Below are 24,839 nucleotides of genomic sequence, written 5' to 3'. Positions count from 1 at the left end.
AAAGTCTCGGAATGGAGCTGAAAACGCTCCTCACTGCCACTCTTACATTACTCGTATGCTATTTATCCAGTGAAGTCATCACGTTTCGTTTTGCATTGCCGCCGCGCGGGGTTAGCCGAGCAGTCAGGGCGCTGCAGTCATGGACAGTGCGGCTGGTCCCGGCGGAGGTTCGAGTCCTCCCTCGGGCATGGGTGTGTGTGTTTGTCCTTAGTGTAGTTTAGGTTAAGTTGTGTGTAAGTTTAGGGACTGATGACCTTAGTAGTTAAGTCCCATAAGATTTCACACACATTTGAACATTTTTTTTCCACTGCCCGCCCTCTAGCCCCCCCCCCCTCCCCTAGCGCAAAACAGGGATACCACAGCATGAGCCCCCACGGCATTTATGGATGAATCTGGGACACATAAACCAGTGTGCAGTGCACTTCATTAGCGGCTTATCATTGCACTACGCTACTAGGTGTGCGTTCCATTCAGCGGAACAGTTGGTATAAATACCTCGATTTTCATGTGTTTGCAGGTTACCAAAATTTCAACTACTGACTTGGTCGCCTTTCCACGCCCTGCGACATTTGGTGTTATGTCCGCTCTCTGCCAGAGTTGCAACTGTTTTCTTACCAGTCAACTCATACCTATGGTGGTAGAGTCGGCCTTTGTAGAATTTTTGGCTTTCCAGCCAAAACAAAACACAGGGAGCTGGGAGTGTGGCAAGAGGTTCCCTGGTAGGGAAAAGATTAAAGATAACTAGTTTCTTTGTTTAGTAGCCAAGGGAAACCGCCCCCCCCCTCCCCACTCCCCCATTGTTGAACTCTTCGATCGCAGCCAAGGCACTGAAACTAGTTCTAATTTATGTAAGTCTGCAGGCTTTCGTAGTCGGATGTCACTGAAGTTAAAGTAAGAACACTCTAGCAGTAGTGGACACCAGAAGATCCTGAGGAAGATCCCAACAGAGGGGTCGAAACGTCGATCATTTTAGAACAAACATGACGCGGCCTAATAACCCAGAAGATTTTAACTTTAGTTCTAATTTATTTCGGGGACAAATTAAATACGTAGAACGTGTGTGTGTGTGTGTGTGTGTGTGTGTGTGTGTGTGTGTGTGTGTGTTTGTGTGTGTATGTGTGTGCGAGTGAGTACCCGCGCATTTGCAAGCGTGTGAGGTATTGTTGATACTGCAGTACTCTTTATCGCAAAGTTCGTTCCTCGGCTCCCGCTTTGTCCTCAGATACCGTTAAGCCGTGAAATGCACATTCTTTCAGTTATTTTGGACCCTGGTAGATGAGATGAGTGCCGAAATCTAAATAGACTGACTGCCGGCTTCTAAGCCTTTGTTGAAATTGAAAACTGACGGAAAAAAACCAAGCCGCCTCCAGTCACAAATAGTGATTTTATTTCAATGCACGATGCATTTCGAGCACTGGGGGCTCATCTTCAGGTCTTTGATCAGTCTAAATCATTTTTCAAATTTAGGTTACTATTCGTTCTGTTACGATTACATAGATGTAATGACAATATGGCACATTGTGAACACATGTTTTTATAAAGCTAAGACAACGTCGAAAAATGACTTACTGTTTCCAGTAGTGGTTACATGGTTTTGACATACAAAGTGAGTAGTCATATTTATGTACAAATGCACGCCTTTCGTCTTACAGCACACTTGTAAATACAATTCAAAACAAGTAAATGAATATCAACGTATAAAAATGCTAACTTTCTATATATACACAGGTATTGTTGTTTAAAAGAAGATACAAAAATGTTACATTATAAATTATATATAGAGCAGTTATCTATATAAATATCAGATGTGACTATAGGTTATGGAACGGTTGGGCTGTTAAATATTTGTTTCTTGAGGAAAGAAATAACTTTTGAGCTCTCTGAAAAAACTTCGGCTGTTTAACCCTATACATGTTTTCAGAAGATTTCTCTTTGTATAACATTATTTCTAATTTGTCTGGTACATCAAGTTTTCTACCATTACTTTCCGTGTGGAATAAAGTTAGACTGATGTGGATGTCACTTAGTCTGTATCTATTATGGTACATGTGGTTAGCTGTTGTGGGTTTGTCAAAGTATTGTGTGTCCTTTGTAGTGTGTATGGAACGTTCTTCCTGTTTTCACTATGTAATTCTGAAAGGCAACTGTTGGACTATAATTTATATATTCCACTATGTTCTGTTTTGGAGTTGTTTTTGCTTACTGTGTGGGGCAAGTGATGTCTAAGTTTGTTGTTTATGGAGAAATATATTTTTATATTGGTATTTCTGAAAAAGTTAGCATTTTTTGTGACGCTGTGCCTAAATAGGGAATGCTTGTGATAATTTGCATTGTTTTACCTGTAGTGTTCTTATAACTGATGTCGGCCTGTATTTCGTTGGATAGTTTGTCAGTTGATTTTTATGAATACCCATTGTTTATTGCAGTTGCTTTGGTGACGGCCGGTGTGGTAGAGCGGTTCTAGGCACTTCAGTCTGGAACCGCGTGACCGCTACGGTCGCAGGTTCGAATCCTGCCTCGGGCATGGATGTGTGTGATGTCCTTAGGTTAGTTAGGTTTAAGTAGTTCTAAGTTCTGGAGGACTGATGACCTCAGATGTTAAGTTCCATAGTGCTCAGAGCCATTTGAACCATTTAGTTGCTTTGGTGTGTCTATTTCTTGCTTTAGTGCTTCGAATTTTAAAGGTAATTTTTGTGCTCTGTCCAACATGGATGTAAATGCAGCATACTTGTGTGTGTTTGGATGGTGTGATGAGTCATGTGGTGTGATATCAGTGTAGGTTGGTTTCCGGTAAATGTAAGAATATGTTCTCGCTGTTCATTAACAACTGTGAGGTTCAAGAAATTTATGGACCGTTGTTGTTTTTTATTTTACGAAAGTATTACAGTCAGGGAAGCAACACTTGACAGCAACGGATAAAACTAAGAAAACTGCCAGAAAGGACACAGTCCAGGTCACTGTGTACAGTGATTTAGATCGAATGTGACAATCCAGAAGTAAACGTGTTTCATGCAATTGTTGGAATAGCACGTAGTTTTCTCTGCGAAGAGAAATGGGTGAAACATACGACTGGACATGTGTACCTGGACACGTTCGGGACTATTACTTAATATCAAAGACAACTCGCATTAGAGGTGGGAAAATTGCTCAGTCTCCAACGTTTCAAAATACGTAGGGCCACTGATAACCTAATAAACCCTTGTAAGATTGAAGAATAGCGCTAATATCGGCACCAGATAATCTTTTCAACAGTTGACCACCCCACTCGCCGGGTATCTCTGTTCACGATTTCTTCCTATGGGGATTTCTCAATGACAGTGGTCACATTTCTTCACTTCCAAACATGACGTTCGTATGATTGAGAATGTATAGTATCACAGCCATCGAGTAACATCACAGCAGACATACTTGAGAGGGATTGAAGAAAACGACACTAACATTTCTACGTGTGTCGTGTTACACACGGGGATCACACTGAATGCATCAAAGTGCTATGTGGTAACTTAGAATTTCCATCGTTTAGCCGGTGGTAATATTAGGTATTCTTGTTGAATGTCTTTGAAACTATAGTTTCGGAAACATTGCAATAATTCGTGCCCTAGGTCAGGAGAATTCTGTAAACCTCCAGGATTCGTACTGAAGAAATAAGCGAACCTCGAATACCCGTATGACTTCCTGATGCAGATTTTCCGTGGTTTCCCTCAGTCTCTGCAACGAAGCTGAAATGAATTCCTAAAAACACTATGACCAACTATCTTTCCCATTCTTCACAAGTTCCAGGTCGTACCCTGTCTAATGATTTAGACGTTGGAAAATACTCGAAAGATCTATGGGGCCCATGGTTTCCATTCACTATGTGTCTCTAAACGTTTCTATTGGTTTGTGTTTGGAGATTGTTTCACGGTGAACGAACTTTCATAAAACTGCTGAATCTGCAATTGACTGTAATAGTTGTAGATAATGAACCTACGTAGAGTACAATGTAAGATTCGATCCTGTCCTAAGCTACGTTACCTGCAGTAACTTCAGGCCAGCAGAAATTTACGCTCTGGAGCGTAGAACGTGGCGGCGATTACATCACAAGAGGCGCGACCTCGGCCATGAGTTCGTAGTAAGCCGCTCAGCAGCAAGATAACGCTGACCCCACGACCCATGCGAAGTCTCCTCGACCTAAAGAACAACGAGAATAAGAGACCACACTTGATGGAGGGTTTTAACTTTTATCATTACATTGCCTAAACAACAAACCTGCATAAAAACTGTTCACATGAACCGACGCACAACAAAAAATCACAGACTCTTCATGTATCTGGAGCAGTCTTCAACGAAACGAAAATAAATTTTAAGTTCACCCAGATAAATATTTATTCAAACTACACGAGAAAAGTCAAGGTTTTGCAAGATGCGTCCAAATGTCCAGTGTTTGTAACGATAGTTAAATGGCAACGTTGTTAAAGAAGTGTGCGACTGAATGGACACATACAGCGTAAAGAGTCGCGTAGCGTCAAAAACACTAACAAGGGGAGGCCACGACGTTTGGAACGCGGATGTACTTGTACTGTAAACTTCGAACACTCGTAGTACTCCATGAGGACAACAAAGTGTGTAAGCATTAGCACGTACTTCTCAAGCGTTATTGAGAAAATCATAATATAATTAAGGTCGTCCAATATAAATCTATGCGTGGCCATTTTTACCATGAAGCAGCAGCAGCCGAGTGGTTAGCGTTCAAGCCCCGTAATTTTATTTTCAAGACAGTCATTTTCTTTACTATTTATATTACAATTGATATAATGGGAAAAATACGTGTGATCGGGTGAACTTTTATTAAATTTACTATGTTATTTGTCTACAAATTTTTACTATAACAAATAATATAATATTCATAACTATCGACTAGTAAACGACCAAATGCATCAAGTGATACTGAAAATGTATGCTTGTCTGTGTCTTCAAAATTTTTCGTACTTAATCGAAAGAGAACGAGAAATTGCTTCTCTTGAAGACGCTATTAAAATACAGTCGATACTGCAACACCAATTATCATCGCCGATATTTAGGGAAATGCTTCGTTATGCATGGATTGCTTCCAAATCATCGTCTGAAAGAGAGGTTTTTGAATATGGTAACGAGATTTGTTTTTCCATGGAAAACCTCAAAAGACCTTGCGTATCCGGAAACGTAGCATTTATTCAATGCAGCTGGTGACGCTTAACTTCATGTTTTCCATGTTTTTACGAAAAATACCATCTTGCAACTTGTACTTGTAATGTCGAAAGCGATGATTAATTGCACATCTTTCGAAAGCCGTCTGTGCCGCTCAAAACTTGGAGGTATCACGTCGTTTCGGGCTCGTTCCAGGTATAAGGGATTTCTCAAATCACAGACAAGCATACATTTTCAGTATCCTTTATGCATTTTAAGCACATTGTAAATTTAGTAAAAGTTCATCCGATTACACGAACTTTTCCCATTATATCAATTGTTATATAAATAGTAAAGAAATTGACTGTGTTAGAAATAAAAAACGGAACTCGATCCAGCGATTACAGGGCTTGAACGCTAACCTCTCGGCTGCGCAGCTTCTTGATAAGAATGGCCGCGCACAGGAATATATTTGACTACCGAAATTATCTTGCGATTTTCTCAATAACGCTTGAGATGTACGCGCTACTGCTTACACATTTTGTTGTCCTTACGGATTACTACGAGTGTACGAAGTTTACAGTAAATCCGCGTTCCAAACGTCGTGGCCTCCCCTTGTAAGCTGAAAATTTGCTACAGGCATTCAAGCGCAAGGGCGCGAGGCCCCGTGCATTAGTGTAATGGCGCAACGCATAAACATCATATTTTGTTATAAAAGGCGCAATAACAGTGACAGAGACGCAAGCACTATTGAAGCAAGTGAACAGAACTAGTGCCGTGTGCGGAAAATAACTAGCTCAAGAGCCTTCAGGACTGAGAGGAAAGGAAAATGTCGGTTTGACCATTAACAAGTATAATCCCAGTGCTTAAGATGTTGGTACAGGCTCTCAGACTAATATAGGAGAAATTTCTGATTAGCGTGTAGGGTATTAGCAGCAAATACTTAGGTAAGAAGATTATCTGGTTACAGAATGCAGATCTTCACGGTCGGAAATGTTGCTATTATGAAAATTTCCAGGGCTGTTTTGCTGCGGTCGAAAGATTTCGTAATGAACTCAGTGCTTCGTTCCTTTTTGGGCAGCACATCTTAAAAAGGATTTCGATTCATAATCCGCAGTACATCTGGAGCGCTGCTTGCTAAAATTTATTTCGTTGCGGGGTGCGTTATGATAATATTTGTTTCCTATTTGCACTAGACAGATTGGACTGGTGTACACAAAGCAAAAAGGATGTAAACTATTGAAAATTTCATTGTTAATTATGACCGAGCTCCATCTTTATCCTGTACCATCATCAGAGTGGCTGAGTGTTTATACCACCAATAGGAAAGGTAACGTCGATTGTCGTTGCTACAATTTATCGTGGAAAATGAAGACGAATAAGTTTTATTCGTGTTTTCTGATATTATTCTCCGAAAATTGTAGGTGCTTGGTAATATATTTTGTGTATAACAATTTCCTCGACTGCGCAGACCTGACTTTATTTATTTTTCACTGCCATCTTCTCAACGTAGAAGCTTCTGCAGGAAAGGTGAATATTTGATATACAGTCTGCTCCACTAGAAAGTGTACGACATAATGTTAAAGGTAACGTCGGCACCGACATCTGTGGTAGTGGTCTCGAATCTGCACGCAATGCGCTTTTGAACAGTGTGTAGATAAACAGTGTGAGGGTTGAATGTTTTTTTTTTGCCGGTTGCAGTTTTGGCTATTTGCACTTATTAACAGCCAATTTAAACGCTAAAAATGTGAAATGTTTATCTAAAATGCCGTCTGAGGTCCATTAAGAAGCTGTGTGGTTCGAACGAGGCAAACCGTGTGCTTCAGGAGCAGCCGTCTCTGTACAGTGTGTAAACAAGACAATGGGGTGTCTACGATTGATTGGTCTGCAAAGTCTCCGGATGCAAATCCGATCGCAAATGTTTGGTCGTATATTAAGATGAAGCATAAAGAAAAGCCAATATATACTTTGAAGCAGCTGTCATTAAAATCAGCATTATATGGAGATCATTACCGAGAGAATTTGCAGAAAATCTCGTGGAAAGCATGCCAAAAAGATGCCAAGCTATAATCGATAATGATTGCAATTGGGTTAGGTAATAGTGCAAATAGAAACAACATATAATTTCATATAATCATATGTTTATAATAGTGTCTTTTATTTCATACAGATAACGGCGAAAACTTTCTGGTGGAACTGACTGTACGAGCAGTGATCTATGCACATTACAGAAAATCTTTAGAATTTGTTCAGTTTTCATCGGACAGGACCACATAGCCGTCTGGATTCTTCAACTGGATGTGCGCAATGGAGGAGGAGGAGATTAGTGTTTAACGTCCCGTCGACAACGAGGTCATTAGAGACGGAGCGCAAGCTCGGGTGAGGGAAGGATGGGGAAGGAAATCGGCCGTGCCCATTCAAAGGAACCATCCCGGCATTTGCCTGAAGCGATTTAGGGAAATCACGGAAAACCTAAATCAGGATGGCCGGAGACGGGACTGAACCGTCGTCCTCCCGAATGCGAGTCCAGTGTGCTAACCACTGCGCCACCTCGCTCGGTGTGCGCAATGGCCCGATAATAATCTACGTAAACATTTCAGGCAGATTTAGAAAATAGGTTTTCTCTACATGTTCTGAGGGATGTGATTAATAATAACTTAACTAAATCAATCTCAGTAATATCTTGTACGTAGTCTGCTTGTATATTGAGTTTCCAATATCTGTATCTACGTATGTACATATTCAGTTATGCAGAACACAGTGCACGGTGAATGGTACTTCGCACCAACACTGTCTTGTCCTAAATGCAGTGCCTTATCACGTACGGTATCGGACGTGGGAAAAGTTACGCCTCCGTGTGCACCCCAATGCTCTTATTGCATTCTGATGTTCTCTGTGTAAGACATATTTCTCAGGTAGCAAAATTCTCACACAGTCTACTTAGAAAACAGTTTCTCTAAATTTACCCGACGTACATCTTTTATACTTTGAGCTGTGCTAGTTTCGTTTGAGTCATCTGTTTTCTGACTGGTTTGATGCGGCCCGCCACAAATTCCTCTCCTGTGCCAACCTCTTCATCTCAGCGTAGCACTTGCACACAACGTTGTCAGTTATCTGCTGGATGTATTCCAGTCTGTGTCTTCCCCTACAACCTTTACTCTCTTCAGCTCCCTCTAGTTCCAGGAGGGTATTCCCTGACGACTTAACACATTTTTTATCATCCTGTCCATTTATCTCGTCAGTGTTTTCTATATGTTCCTTTCTTCGCTGATTCTGCTGAAAACCTCCTCATTCTTTATCACTCCACCTAATTTTCAACATCCTTGCATAGCACCACATCTTCAGCGCTTCGACGTTCTTCTTCAGTTTTCTCGTAGTTTATGAGTCATTATCACCCTATGTGCAGACACGCCGTGGCACTAAACGTGTGTGGGCAGATTCTACGTAAATCTCTGCACACCGTTCTACACTGCTAGTGGGAAAAATTGATTCTTAGTCTTCCTTTATGACAGTTGTAGCGTTTTTCTTGGAAAGGCGACTTCTCATATCACGAGTGCTGCTCGATTTTCAGTTTAAACAAACTATACCTCTGCAGAATTTTCTGTCCCGCTTCCTTACGTGAGTAGGCAAAATAACTTCAAGGAGATCGTGTCTATATAGTGGAGTTATTTTCAGTTTGTTAAGCGAGTACTTATATGCAGTTACTGAGATTTTATGTAAAATTCGTTCGTGTAGAGAATGATGTTGTCAATGACCTACGTAGCGTTGATGGAAAAGGAATTGGCACCCTCCTGGTGGCTATCATTGACAGTGTATTGTAAAGCCGTGTAACCAGTTAGTAGTCACCTGGTGAATTACTGTGTGAGCTGGAAGTTACTGCGATTCTTTCACCACTAACAGTGTTACTGGTAGACTGCACAAATCTCTTCCGTTCGGCACTTGTAGGGTTGGCTGCACTGAGTGGAGCCACCCACCATACATCCACAGTATATCTTGGAAATTTGGTGTCAATATATATGATGGAATGTTACTGATCATATTCAAGTGTAGAACAGTAATCTGATGTAATGCATTTCTTTACGTATGTTGTAATATCTGTGAAGTTCCATAAAACTTGGCGACCTGCTTCTGCTGCAGAGGGTTCCAGTTTAATTCTCTGGGTCGCTTCAGATGTTGGGAGAGCTAATGCTAGGATTATACGTTTTATACCCCTCACGCTGTGAAGCGTATTCCAGTCATTGGTGGTGGAGACAATTTAATCGACATTGTCGAAAACATATTGACAGCATGCTGCTGGGGGAGGATCTTTCGTGCAACTGCAAATAAGTAACAACTTATCTCAGTGAAGTTATTTTTGTCTACGCAAATAAAAAAACTGGAGAAGTAAATTCTGCCCACATACGTTTCTTACGTTAGTATTATTTATAACTTATATCTGTATTCCATGTAGTATTAAAGCACTTTGTGGAAAGTAAACACCCTGGTACGTCTGTGTACTGCGTCGCCAGTTATTCATAAGGCGCGCTGCAAAATTTTCAGATAACTTCGTGAAACACCCAGAAATTGCTTCTTGTGACGTAGTGGGTTATATAGGGTGGCGCCTGCTCGGTCTTCAATTTGCAGTACTATGAAAGACGAAAGTGCATGGCTTCAATTCAGCGACTTACTTACCTCACGTTTTACACCCCCCCCCCCCCCCCCTCCTCCCGCACCCTGCTCTACACCCAAAACATAAATTACTCCTCAGTGCAGCCCTACTGCACTAACGCGTGATACGAACATTTAATATTTGTTCTTAACCCACTTCATTCCACAATAAACATTAATTTTATACCATTCAAAAAGTTTTTAATAAACTGCAATTATCCCGCCCCTGCGACGTGGAAACTATTTGTCCTAGAGGAAAAAAGGAATAGCACTTTTTTGTAGGAAATTTGATGCAGTTTAATTTTGCACCGGAAAACATTTTTGATAAAAGCCCGAGATTCAAGTTATTAAAGAAAAACGAAAAATGGTGACCTTCATACTAGCCGCCCCCCTCTCCCCTCTACCTTCATATTCTACCTGTGAGGATTTTTAGTTTGTTGTTCATGGCACTCCTAACTACAACTATAAAAAATTTGCGACTCTTCGAAGCTTTTCCCCAATTTTCCTTCGTTGACACTTGGCCGATGTGGACGGATACCCGCAGCCCGCGGGCTGCCTTCCGCGGGAGCTGGACTGGACCACAGGGCATACAAGCAAACAGAGTAACCTTTAAGGGGAAGAGGGGTCGGGTAAGGTGTGTCAAACTTCCCCAACCCTCTGGGTACCCACAACCATAGAGATTCTGGTCGCTCCGTGCAGATCGTATAGCACGACACACGGGGAGAGAAATTTCAAGTCACCCCATTTGCCTTAAATTTTTTTTATGTAGATAAAGCTGCATCCGACTCTGTAGTTAGTTTCTCAGCAAACCTTTTCGTGTAAAAAAATAAAAAGAACATTGTTTCGTTGTCAGCGCGTGTTTTGCACTATGCAGTCTTTCTCATTCGATTTTGAGGAAACTATTCGCTGTAGCCACACATTGTAGATTGATAATGAAGTTGTTTTCATTATGGCCCATAATTATTGTGGTACTTCAAAGTAACGTACAACACCACTCATACGCTGGAGGGAGAAGTAGATTCTAGAGAAAATACGTTAGGCATATTGAAGTTTTTCCGCGACGACCTTGGCACCTACGCGCCACACCCACTGCTATTGCTGTCTGCTATGCGGAATGCGGAGCAGCCTCGTGTTGTACTTTTTCGTTTGCTGCCGATACAAACCGAAGCTGGTAATGAAAGAAAAACTTAATGAAATGAAAAGACACCGGGAGTCGCTCACTGTATGTTTTTACGCTCTATGCTGCGTGGTTTCAGGAATCCATGTTGTCGACATACACTACTGGCCGTTAAAATTGCTACACCACGAAGATGACGTGCTACAGACGCGAAATTTAACCGACAGGAAGAAGATGCTGTGATATGCAATTGATTAGCTTTGCAGAGCATTCACATAAGGTTGGCGCCGGTGGCGACATCTTCAACCCGCTGACATGAGGAATGTTTCCAACCGATTTCTCATACACAAACAGCAGTTGACCGGCGTTGCCTGGTGAAACGTTGTTGTGCTGCCTCGTGCAAGGAGGAGAAATGCGTACCATCACGTTTCCGACTTTGATAAAGGTCGGATTGTAGCCTATCGCGATTGCGGTTTATTGTATCGCGACATTACTGCTCACGTTGATGGAGATCCAATCACTGTTAGCCGAATATGGAATCGGTAGGTTCAGGAAGGTAATACGGAACGCCGTGCTGGATTCCAACGGGCTCGTATCAGTCGAGATGACAGGCATTTTATCCGCATGGCTGTAACGGATCGTGCAGCCACGTCTCGATCCCTGAGTCAACAGATGGGGACGTTTGCAAGACAACAACCATCTGCACGCACAGTTCGACGACGTTTGCAGCGGCATGGACTATCAGCTCGGAGACCATGGCTGCGGTTACCCTTGACGCTGCAACACAGACGGGAGCGCCTGCGATGGTGTACTCAACGACGAACCTGGGTGCACGAATGGCAAAACGAGATTTTTTCGGATGAATCCAGGTTCTGTTTACAGCATCATGATGGTTGCATCCGTGTTTGGCGACATCGCGGTGAACGCACATTGGAAGCATGTATTCGTCATCGCCATACTGGCGTATCACCGGGCGTGATGGTATGGGGTGCATTGGTTACACGTCTCGGTCACCTCTTGTTCGAATTGACTGCACTTTGAACAGTGGACGTTACATTTCAGATGTGTTACGACCCGTGGCTCTACCCTTTATTCGATCCCTGCGAAACCCTACATTTCAGCAGGATAATGCACGACCACATGTTGCAGGTCCTGTAGGGGCCTTTCTGGATACAGAAAATGTTCGACTGCTGCCCTGGCCAGCACATTCTCCAGATCTCTCACCAACTGAAAACGTCTGGTCAATGGTGGCCGAGCAACTGCCTCTACTCTTAATGAACTGTGGTATCGTGTTGAAGCTGCATGGGCAGCTGTACTTGTACACGCCATCCAAGCTCTGTTTAACTCAATGCCCAGGCGTATCAAGGCCGTTATTACGGCCAGAGCTGGTTGTTCTGGGTCCTGATTTCTCAGGATCTAGGCACCCAAATTGCGTGAAAATGTAATCACGTGTCAGTTCTAGTATAATACACTCCTGGAAATTGAAATAAGAACACCGTGAATTCATTGTCCCAGTAAGGGGAAACTTTATTGACACATTCCTGGGGTCAGATACATCACATGATCACACTGACAGAACCACAGGCACATAGACACAGGCAACAGAGCATGCACAATGTCGGCACTAGTACAGTGTATATCCACCTTTCGCAGCAATGCAGGCTGCTATTCTCCCATGGAGACGATCGTAGAGATGCTGGATGTAGTCCTGTGGAACGACTTGCCATGCCATTTCCACCTGGCGCCTCAGTTGGACCAGCGTTCGTGCTGGACGTGCAGACCGCGTGAGACGACGCTTCATCCAGTCACAAACATGCTCAATGGGGGACAGATCCGGAGATCTTGCTGGCCAGGGTAGTTGACTTACACCTTCTAGAGCACGTTGGGTGGCACGGGATACATGCGGACGTGCATTGTCCTGTTGGAACAGCAAGTTCCCTTGCCGGTCTAGGAATGGTAGAACGATGGGTTCGATGACGGTTTGGACGTACCGTGCACTATTCAGTGTCCCCTCGACCATCACCAGTGGTGTACGGCCAGTGTAGGAGATCGCTCCCCACACCATGATGCCGGGTGTTGGCCCTGTGTGCCTCGGTCGTATGCAGTCCTGATTGTGGCGCTCACCTGCACGGCGCCAAACACGCATACGACCATCATTGGCACCAAGGCAGAAGCGACTCTCATCGCTGAAGACGACACGTCTCCATTCGTCCCTCCATTCACGCCTGTCGCGACACCACTGGAGGCGGGATGCACGATGTTGGGGCGTGAGCGGAAGACGGCCTAACGGTGTGCGGGACCGTAGCCCAGCTTCATGGAGACGGTTGCGAATGGTCCTCGCCGATACCCCAGGAGCAACAGTGTCCCTAATTTGCTGGGAAGTGGCGGTGCGGTCCCCTACGGCACTGCGTAGGATCCTACGGTCTTAGCGTGCATCCGTGCGTCGCTGCGGTCCGGTCCCAGGTCGACAGGCACGTGCACCTTCCGCCGACCACTGGCGACAACATCGATGTACTGTGGAGACCTCACGCCCCACGTGTTGAGCAATTCGGCGGTACGTCCACCCGGCCTCCCGCATGCCCACTATACGCCCTCGCTCAAAGTCCGTCAACTGCACATACGGTTCACGTCCACGCTGTCGCGGCATGCTACCAGTGTTAAAGACTGCGATGGAGCTCCGTATGCCACCGCAAACTGGCTGACACTGACGGCGGCGGTGCACAAATGCTGCGCAGCTAGCGCCATTCGACGGCCAACACCGCGGTTCCTGGTGTGTCCGGTGTGCCGTGCGTGTGATCATTGCTTGTACAGCCCTCTCGCAGTGTCCGGAGCAAGTATGGTGGGTCTGACACACCAGTGTCAATGTGTTCTTTTTTCCATTTCCAGGAGTGTATATTTGTCCAATGACCGGCCAGTAGCGTATATTATTTTGTTCACAACGTGATTCATGTTATTGAAATTATTCGGGCATTTATTTACACCTATTTATTTTACAACTACCATTTAGCTGAACAAGCAACGAGTGCTGACTTGTTCCGCTATTGATAGTTTCATTCAATTGTTTCGAATGACGCCCGAGCGATATAACTGTGCTCCATCAAAATGGAACGCGGTTCCTGAATTGTGCTTCATATACATGCGGCAGGTAAAACAAACATACATTATGTTAACACATTCCTCTACAGAAAACAATTGAAATGAACAATAGGAAAATAAAACTTCCCTTACTCTCGAACGGTGCAGCTGTGTTTGTAAGAAACAAGAGTAATTTTCGCTTTTGATCTCTTATTCTTGTGCAGGAAAGCACAGAAAATGGAAAAAAAAAGCTGTTGTGTTACTATTAATAACTGAAGCGAATGTGTAATATATTGGCTATGAATACATTTTTCTACAGAGAAGTGAACGAGTCATACGTGGTAGCAGCGTGGTCTCGGGCGCCTTGCCACGGTTCGTGCGGCTGCCCCCGTCGGAGGTTCGAGTCCTCTCTCGGGCATGGGTGTGCATGTTGACCTTAGCGTAACTTACTTTAAGTTAGATTACGTAGTGTCTAAGCCCAGGGACCAATGACGTCAGAAGTTTGATCCCATAGACACTTACCACACACTGAAGTGCATGAAATTAAAGTAAAACTTGCTTTACGATCTAATAACTGGAGTCAGTGTTTAGGTTACTGTTTAGAATTCTTCTCTCCTTTCTCGTTATCTGTCATTGTTCTAGGAATGTGTGCACGCCATGTTACAATGTCCTCCCTCTCAGCTTGGAATATTTTTATATTTTTTAAAACGAAGCAAAACTTTCCGTTTTTCTTATCGATAAAACTGAACTGCCTTACTTATCAACACTTTTCCATCTCAGGTTACTCTTCGATACGTATATTTGCTCGATGACTGTCCACTGTGACAGACGCCAAGAATACTCAGAAGCGGTAACGCGCTATGGCTATAACCTTACTGCCGGGCCACGTGCGTCAATCGTGTACTGTGGAATATTGTGGTCCGGTCTGTACGTAAACAAAGTCGAGTCTCGCGTGCTGCCATCAGTAGTTATATTAAACTGAAGAGGTTATAATTTACTTAAAAACTAACAAACCTAAAAGAAACCCGTTAGAAAGGCGTGATGAGGTAGTAAGTAAGACAAGTAAACACAGGGAAAACAGCAGAGAGACTGGTGGTGCTGCGCCAGGCGTGGTGTGGGGTGAGGGGGAGGGGAGGGGGGGGGGGGAAGCGCTCTCTAGTCCTGCGCCACAGGAAATGCCTCCTCTGCTTCCTTCTATGCCTTGTGGAACGGATAGCAACCAGCAGGCCGGCTTGTGACATCAGGTGCGGAGCGAGGAGGCGCTGTCTAGACACTGCGGACTTCGTGTCACCGATGGGGCCATATTGTTGTTGGATTCTTCGTAAGGCAGGTGATAGTATTTCGGGTCATTTCTCAAAATGAAGAAAACCACAAAAATTGCGGTAGCGTTTCTTCGTTTTGTGAAAATGGAGATGTACAACTGAGGTTGCCCTGCGAAGAGAACACTTTGTATTTCTGGTCGGTTGTTGTTCGACGTAAGCCTATTCATTAAGTCATTTCCATTGTGTCACCTCAGTCACCATTTACTGTGCTGGTGCTAGTGATTCCTTACTTCAGTATTTTTCGGAGGTGACAATGACTGGACACTGAAAAACAGACCAGTGAAGAAGTTGTAGGGATACTGCAATGGAACCTAGCAATAAACAGAAACCGAAGGAAGTTCTCATCAAAACACGTGACTGGCCTGTCCTCAGACCTAATAGCGGCCATCAGTTGAGAGTAGATAGGGAAGAGGTTCTATGTCAGTCCCTTTCATCGTGGACAGATCGCTAGACATCTGTTGCAGGTCGAGCAGGAACTGGGGTTTTCACTTGCTACTAAGTCAAGTGTGTGCAGTGAGGACGTAGATTTGGAGAAAGTAACACCACTGTAGTCAACCGCTGTGTCACAAGTTGTTGGTGATAGAGGGTGCCGCTGACTACCACGGATTCTAAAGGGGTTAGACAGATCACAGTGCAGTCAACTACTCACCAGTGCTAGACGAATAAAAGTCAGTGTGCAGCCGTTTTCACCAGAGCATCAGATACACGTGTACTCCTGAGGGCACAGTACGTCACGCCGCGTAGAGAATACGAGTCGCGTGTGCTCAGGAATGCTGACCACGCGCCTACTGAGCACATAGCAGACGTCAGAGAGAAGGATGTGTGTGCCTAGCGTCCGGCCTTACCCAGGCTGTATGAGTTGTGGGGACGTGGCTCAGAGATCAGAACGGTGTCTCAGAAAATCGTTCCCAGAAAGCTTAGCCTCCCACGAATAGCTTCTTCTTCTTCGTCTTTTTCTTTAACCTATCCATTAATGGATTTTGGCGACCACACAGAGCATCTTTATTTCATGAAACGCAGTATGTAGCAGCTGATACACACTTGGCAGTTCTTCCCACTGCTTTATGTTCTCTGACCAAAATATTCTTCTTTGCTCTTTCCTTCGTTTACCCTCGACCGTCCCTTATATTATCAATTCCAATATATACCTAGAAATATATACCTAGAAAATCACGAAGCAGGCTGCTTAATTCCTTTATACAACAGACATATTGCCATAATCAGTATTTCGTAATCTTAGTCAAGATCACGTAGGTGCTTCGGTTTTGTAACGAAGGTCTATGGTACTAATTTTTATCCACCTGCAGTTTTTCCTACTTTGCAGTTCGAAATTGGAGACTTCCGCGAACCATCACTTTTTTGTCTTGTCAAATTGCCATCGTGGTTCATCGAATCTTGATAATACAGTATGGAGTAGGACACAAAATCTTATGGATATGATTCGCTCTTTCACCTGACATATCTTACGTGGAGGCTTAATTGCGATAAATTTAAAGTGTGACCCTGAAGTGGAGGTGAATTAAAGATGCCGCCATTATTGAGCGTATTTGCAACACCAAGAGGCATATACATTGCCGATATATTTATATCACATGACTACACAGAAATGAATAAGTAATCCCTAACATGGTTGTTCTTCTTATTACAAATGTTTATTCGCCCAGATCGCACAAAAACATACAGTGATTACTAGTTTCAGCGAAATTAAATAGCTATCTTCAGGTCATTCGTATAGAAAAAAATACAGGACCAATCCGTGTTGTAGACTGTTCACATTAATTTGACAAGATTGTAATGTATATAAATGTACAATTACGTAAAATTCTAACGTCAAACTAACATAAAATGGATAAAAATTCAGAGTAAACATACCTTATAGAGACAACATTCCATAGCACCTTCCCTCATCGTACAACTGTCAAAAATAAAATACATAAGACGTATATAAAATGTTTTCATATTGTGTCATTGTTCATAACTGTGAGTAAACTTACGAGGCAATCAAAGGAATACATCGTGTTTTGACACACCACCAGACGACAGCAGTCTTTTACATCACAACATTACGTCTTCGAAATATAATGTAAAGAATTTTATATTTTTCATTTTTTATATTTTTATGTATGTAAAAATCCATAAAATTAAAAGAATTATATACCTGGTTTTCTAAGTACATACGTCAAAAATTATTACAAAAATATTATTATTGTATCTTATATCAGTGTTATTGTTGTCATCTACATAAAGTGGTAAGCTATTAACACCCCAATAATAAATTCTTGGTCCATAGAGATTCAGAATATGAAACTTTACTACGTGCGAGTGTAGAGTCTTGTATAATAACGTATCTTCAGTGACCAGCTGATGTGTGTTGAGTAGCTCGGGGTCTCGGTTATGGGTAACGTCTTTTATCTGAGTGATGGCCTAGGTTACGATAAGGTTACATACTGACTTATTATACAAAATTTTCGTAGTAATTTCCATCTGTAAAATTAAAAAGAGAGAGAAGGGCTGTAAGATGGAACTATAAAAACACAAGAGGTGGCCCGTCATTATCTATGAAACACACTGGTGAACTCTGTTTTAATCTATTGCAGCATCTTGCAGCGTAATATCACTATATCATGGAACAGATAAAATATACAATAAGACTACCAATTCAGTACATAAAAAAGCGCTACAAAGCTTAAATACTAGATTTCAGACCGCATTAATATCGATAAAAGTAGCAACTTCGTAGAATATGCCGAGTAATAAAAGATACAAGTGGTGTTACCGTTTCACAAAGTGTACTATCTTTACCTCGTTTGACGTGGTGACAATAAAGCAGGCTACTGAATACAGCGTAGCTCGAGGTCTAGATTTAACATGACTATGGAATGTCGTCTCTACAAGGTATGTATAATTTGAATTTCTATGCATTTTATGTTGGTTTGACGTTAGAGTTTTCCACAATTGTACGTTTATATACATTACAGTTGTGTACAATTAATGTAAACAGTCGATGAAATGAAATGGTCCCGAAAAGTAATCAATACAAATTATCTGAAGGTTGCGATTTTATTTCACTGAAACTAGTAATCACTGTGTTTTTTTGAGCGATCTGGGCGAATAAGCGTCTGTAATAAGAAGAGAAACCATAATGAGATTTTCACTCTGCAGCGGAGTGTGCGCTGATATGAAACTTCCTGGCAGATTAAAACTGTGTGCCCGACCGAGACTCGAACTCGAGACCTTTGGCTTTCGCCGGAAAGTGCTCTCCCATCTGAGCTACCGAAGCACGACTCACGCCCGGTACTCACAGCTTTACTTCTGCCAGTATCTCGCCTCCTACCTTCCAAACTTTACAGAAGCTCTCCTGCGCAGGAGAGCTTCTGTAAAGTTTGGAAGGTAGGAGACGAGATACTGGCAGAAGTAAAATAATCGGTGCGAAATTTCTTGATGGCACTGTGACTACTGAATGGTACGTGAAGGCTTTGGGAGGTGATTTTATCTCCATTATCCAAAGTGACCCTGATTTCGACAAGAGGTGGTCATGCAAGACGGAACTCGACCCCATCGAAGCAGGAGAGTGATGTCCTGGAGGAGCACTTTGAGGACCGCATTCCGTCTCTGGGGTACCCAGAAGCCACTGACATGGGTCTCGATTGGCCGCATTATTATCCTTTTTGTGGGACTATATTAAAGACTAGGTGTACAGCAATAACCCCAGAACGATTGCTGAACCGGAAACAGCTATTCAGGGGGTCATCGACAACGTGTATGTTCCGACAACTGAACGGGACATGCAGAATTTCGCCATTTGTCTCCGCCACATCATCGCCATTGGTTCAAGCATATCGAACATGTCATAACCTTCGTTCGAATATCTGTAGTGACGTTTACATATTGAATAAAGTGTGCACACGCCGTAGTTTGTAACTGATTTACGTTTTTTCAATTCAGTACAATAATTGTCACCCTGTACGTATCGTGCAGAACGGGCTTTACACAGAGTATGCAAATTGTAGAACATCCAACATAGAAGATTTTTGCTAATATCTTTGAGTTGTATCACTTGCCGAATGCCACGAACTGAATCTGGAATCTTTTGTGAAATATTACATTGCACGCGTTACGTGCTGCACGTATCTGTTACGTCGTTGGTACGGGGAAGTCCGATATCCACATGCCTTCGTCACGGGGGCCGTTGGACGGACATTGGCAAGCCGGCCACGTTCCTGCGAGTCCTCCGCCTCATTCGGCCAGCGAGACAACGGCCAGCGTCGTAACGCTATGGAGGTCAATGTCAGCGGGCTGCTATAAGTACAGCGGTGTCGCCCAGTGCGGCATCAGTCACCGTACCAGCTCATCCCCCTGACAGCAATATGTACCTCCTCGTAGCGTCTGCTCTCTTGCTGCTCGCAGGGTGCGCCTCTGCGCGGCCAGAAGCGCCTGCGCAGCAGTACGGCGCGCCAGACGCGGCTCCGTACCCTCCCTCAGGCTGGCGTCCGGAAGGTCGCCAATTCTTCCTGCCTTCCAGGAGCTCCGGCCTGTACGCGCCGCCGCCACAGCAGTACGGCCCTCCGCCCCCGCCCGCCCCCACGACCACAGAGGCTGCCGAGACCACCACCACCGAGCTGCCCACCACGACGGCTCCCTCAGAAGCGGCTGCCGACGGCTCCCGCGCCCTGGAGTCCGGCGTGTACTACCTGCTGCAGCCGGACGGCCGCCTCCAGCGCATCACCTACGCCCACGGGCCCGCCGCCCCCGCCTCGGCCTCCGCCCCCGCCGCCTCCCCGCTGCTGCCGGAGCGGCTGTCGCTGCCCGCAGACCCGGGCTACCTGGCTCGCTTCCACTACCAGGACCTGCTGCCTCAGGGCGCACCCGTCTTCGCCTACCGGCAGGCCGGCCTCATGCGCATCTTCTGAAAATTGCACCGATTCCCACTGAAATGACTTCATATTTCAGACGCTGCAGCTACCACCACTGTATAGCACTAGACAGCCATTTGTTGGATTTCGCGACAGTAAACGGCTCCATAAACTTGGACAGACTTTTTTATTATCTACAACCTTTTCCCATCAGCCGGCCGGAGTGGTCGAGCGGTTCTAGGAGCTACAGTCTGGAACCGTGCGACCACTACGGTCGCAGGTTCGAATCCTGCCTCGGGCATGGATGTGTGTGATGTCCTTAGTTAGGTTTAAGTACTTCTAAGTTCTAGGGGACTGATGACCTCAGAAGTTAAGTCCCATAGTGCTCAGATCCATTTTTTTTCCCTATCAGTGACTACCATTTTCGAGCGAAGGTGGTTTGGATTACATCGGCGTAACATACACGCGTGCCTCATGGTCATGTACAGTCTGTTAAGTACGATCGTAGACGGGTTAAACAAGTGGAAATTTCACAACAAACTAAAACATATACATACACCATATATGAACAAAAGAAGAATGCAATTACAACTGATAATACGTCGCCGGCCGGTGTGGCCAAGTGGTTCTAGGCGCTTCATCCTGGAACCGCGCGACCGCTACGGTCGCAGGTTCGAATCCTGATTCGGACATAGATGTGTGTGATATCCTTAGGTTAGTTAGGTTTAAGTAGTTCTAAGTTCTAGGGGACTGATGACCTCAGATTTTAAGTCCCATAGTGCTCAGAGCCATTTGAGCCATTTGATAATACATCCAGTCATCCACTGTGTCGATAACTGCTTGGTGTCCGCGAGGCATGCTTGAAACTAAGTTTTCCAGGTATTCGCATGCAAGAGACCTCCAAATGCGTCGAATTTGCGTTGACAGCTGTTTCAAAGTGAATTTTGCTTGCGCAGTGTTAAGAACGGGTTCACAGAAATAAGACTCATAATAATTGTTTCCAGTTTTGGAGACACTTTACCGACTGAGCCACGTTCTTCAAAGTCATACACGTTTTTACATACTTTATAACGTGTTACCCACTTTTGTACAAATGACTTTGATTTCCTCTTATGTTTAGACGCCGACAGAGAAACAGCCTCGCAACGTGATGCGTAAGCTGCACTCATGCCTCTTCTTGTGTATCTCAGTCAAGAATTCAAAGTAAGCTAATGCTTTATGGACATAATGCGAAGAACAAAGGTTCTTTCTAATGGGCTCTGAAAGAACTAATGAGATATCTTTTACCACCTGTGTGTAATGCTGATCAGGCTCTTACTTAACACTGCAGCGACGGAGATGGACAAAATGACCCCTTCCATAATGTTTTCCTTCATTGTCATATCTAGTTTATTTACTTCGTTAATGAAATAATATGAGTTTTCCTATATTTTTCTCCTCTCTAGGATGATGTATTAGCATTTACAAAATATTTATATTTTGTCTGTCATTTCATTCGATATACCTAGACTGATGGAAGTGGTCAATTTGACCACACACAAATCTCTCTTCTGAATATTTGCAAATTATCTGACACTGAACCGGCAACAGACACAGTCATACAGAACAGTTGCTGCCTGTTGTTGCAACTTGACAAGTGCAAATTCTAATCTACCGCAGTTTATATTGTGTAATTCAGGCAACACGCTGAAGTATCAAAGAAACTGGTATGGGCATGCGTATTCAAATACAGCTATATATAAACAAGCAGCATACGGCGCTGCAGTCGGCAGTGCCTATGTAAGACATCAAGTATCTGGCGCAGTTGTTAGATCGGTTACTGCCGCTACAATGGCAGGTTTTCAAGATTTAAGTGAGTTCGAACGTGGTGTTATAGTCGACGCATGAGCGATGGGGCACATCATCTCAGATGTAGCGATGAAGTGGGGACATCCCCATACGACCGTTTCACGAGTGCACCGTGAATATCAGGAATCCGGTAAAACATTAGGCCTCCGACTACGCTGCACCCGGGAAAAGATCCTGCAAGAACGGGACCAACGACGACTGAAGATGATCGTTCAACGTGACAGAAGTGCAACCCTTCCGCAAATTGCTATAGATTTCAATGCTGGGCCATCAACAAATGTCAGCGTGCGAACCATTCTACGATACATCATCGACACGGGCTTTCCGAGCCGAAGGCCCACTAGTGTACTATTGATGACTGCATGACACAAAGCTTTACGCCTCGCCTGGGCCCATCAACACCGACATTGGACGATTGATGACTGGAAACACGTTGCCTGGTCGGACGAATCTCGTTTCAAATTGTATCGAGTGGATGGACGTGTACGGGTATGGAGACAACTTCATGAATCCATGGACGCTGCATGTCAGCAGGAGGCTCTGTAATGGTGTGGGGTGCGTGCAGTTCGAGTGATATGGGACCCCTGATGCGACTCTAACAGGTGACACGTATGTGAGCATCCTGTCTGATCACGTGCATCCATTCATGTCCACTGTCCATTCCGAAGGACTTGGCCAATTCCAGCAGGACAATTCGACACTCGACACGTCTAGAATTGCTACAGAGTGGGTCCACGAACATTTTTCTGAGTTTAAACACTTCCGCTGGCCGCCAAACTCCCCAGACATGAACAACGTGCTGTTCAGAAGAGATCTCCATCCCATCGTACTCTTACGGATTTATGGACAGCCCTGCAGGATTCATGATGTCAGTTTCCTCCAGCACTACTTCAGACATTAGTCGAGTCCATGCCACGTCGTGTTGCTGCACTTCTGCGTGCTCGCGGGGGGCCCTGCATGATATTAGGCAGGTGTACCAGTTTCTTTAGCTCTTCAGTGTAGTATTTGTACACGAAACACGTTTCCGAACATGTATCGTCAGCGTGGACTTTCATGAAGTGTTACCTCTCAGAGAATTTCAAAGTTGAATCGGAAATTCACTTCACTGATGACGATTATGAACCTGAGACAAGCGAAGATAAAGACACCGCGAACGAGGAGCGATCACTGGAAGAGGTTCAAATGGCTCTGAGCACTATGGGACTCAACTGCTGTGGTCATCAGTCCCCTAGAACTTAGAACTACTTAAACCTAACTAACCTAAGGACAACACACACATCCATGCCCGAGGTAGGATTCGAACCTGCGACCGTACCAGTCGCACGTTTCCTGACTGCGCGCCTAGAACCGCGAGACCACCGCGGCCGGCACTGGAAAAGGATTCAGATGGTCAGCTACATCAATCATTACCTCTTTCATCACAGCAGACACACTTGGTAGCCTCTGCGAACATGGCAAAGCATAGCACGGCCTAGCAGAGAGTGCTACAAGAACAACTAGTTGTGATTCTTACTAGTTGCTTGTTTGGACTTTGTCTATAGCGACCAACATAACTGTTTGATGTCGCCCATCGTTTGCGACTACTACTTGTAAATCTCCAAGTACTGTCAATCTGCTTTATAGAAATAAAACTACAAATATTGAGAAGATTCACACGAATAATCAGCATTGAAAGTAGGATTAGTAAATATGTAATACAACAAGACAAATTTGTTTTAAGGCATGGTAAAAAGGATACATTGTTCTGAAGCAGTAAAGAAACGATTTAGGGGACAAATACCACTTCTAAGTCTAGCGAACATTGCACTGTTTACGAAGAACGGAAGGACGTATGAAACAGTTTGACAGATTGGACAGCCTTCATGTGAGAGAAGAAAAAAATGACATGAAGAGTGACGTAAAGGACAATAGTTGCTTGGCAACAGACAAATTTGCAGAAGACGTGGCAAAAATGTGTCAGAATTCAACTAACTATGAAGCAACATATCGTGGTATGGTCGAAGCAAATGAGGCATCATAGGTAGTCTGGAAAGCCAAGAAAGCTTTCTTCAGAAAAGGAGCTCGATTTGTTGTTCCAGACATCCCCAGTCTTCGGCTACTGCCAGAGTGGAGTTATGGGCATCTTCTGAAAGGCAGTTTGTGCTGGAATAGAGTCTTTCCTCCAGTGGTATGCTTGGGTGCGTGCGTGCATGTGCTTACATATGTGTGTGTGTGTGTGTGTGGTGTATTTCTCTCTCTCTCTCTCTCTCTCTCACACACACACACACACACACACACACACACACACGCATCCACCCACCCACCCACCCACCCACCCACCCACCCACACACACACACACACACGCACACACGCACACACACACACACACACACACATAGACGGACACCCTACACCTTTACTACCAAATTCTGCCATTGTTTCATCGGTTTCATTTGACAGATCACGATTCACTCCAAGTATCTGTTCAATGGTTTACCTCCATATAAAGCTACAGATTATACGAAAATTACAGATAAAATAATTTCCTGTGGAAAGGACATAGTGGGGAAGCACATTTAGATTTTTCCTAAATAAAACTACTGATGCACCTTTCGTCTATACTCTGAAATAAACGTGGTTACAGACATAGAGTTTCGAAATTTTTAGCAGATCTGTATATATTTTAATTTTGATACTTTAATGTTTATTGCGGTGTAAATCGAGCCAGATAATGAGTCAGGCGCTTGTTTTTGGCACGACTATCTTGTAGACGTTGAATAACGAGATATTTTTGCGCATGCTCTACGTCGATTACGTATACAGAGCGTAGGCGTTCCTAGACTGCAGTTTGT

At 44.0% G+C, this 24,839-nt stretch overlaps 1 protein-coding gene across 2 annotated transcripts in view; it reads left to right on the top strand.

Annotated features, from left to right (window-relative positions):
• LOC126455502 (uncharacterized) overlaps positions 1–20,314 on the top strand; it is a 44,564-nt gene extending 24,250 nt beyond the window's left edge. For both annotated transcript variants that reach the window (XM_050091252.1, XM_050091253.1), the window contains exon 3: positions 19,714–20,314. In XM_050091252.1, coding sequence (XP_049947209.1) covers positions 19,714–20,216 — 503 coding nt within the window. In that variant the 3' untranslated portion in view covers positions 20,217–20,314. The remainder of the gene's footprint in view (positions 1–19,713) is intronic.
• The last annotated feature ends 4,525 nt before the right edge of the window (positions 20,315–24,839 follow it).

This window comes from Schistocerca serialis, chromosome 2 (assembly GCF_023864345.2).
Source record: "Schistocerca serialis cubense isolate TAMUIC-IGC-003099 chromosome 2, iqSchSeri2.2, whole genome shotgun sequence".
In the NCBI taxonomy this organism is placed as follows: Eukaryota; Metazoa; Arthropoda; class Insecta; order Orthoptera; family Acrididae; genus Schistocerca; species Schistocerca serialis.
This window is presented reverse-complemented; position numbering and strand designations above follow the sequence as displayed.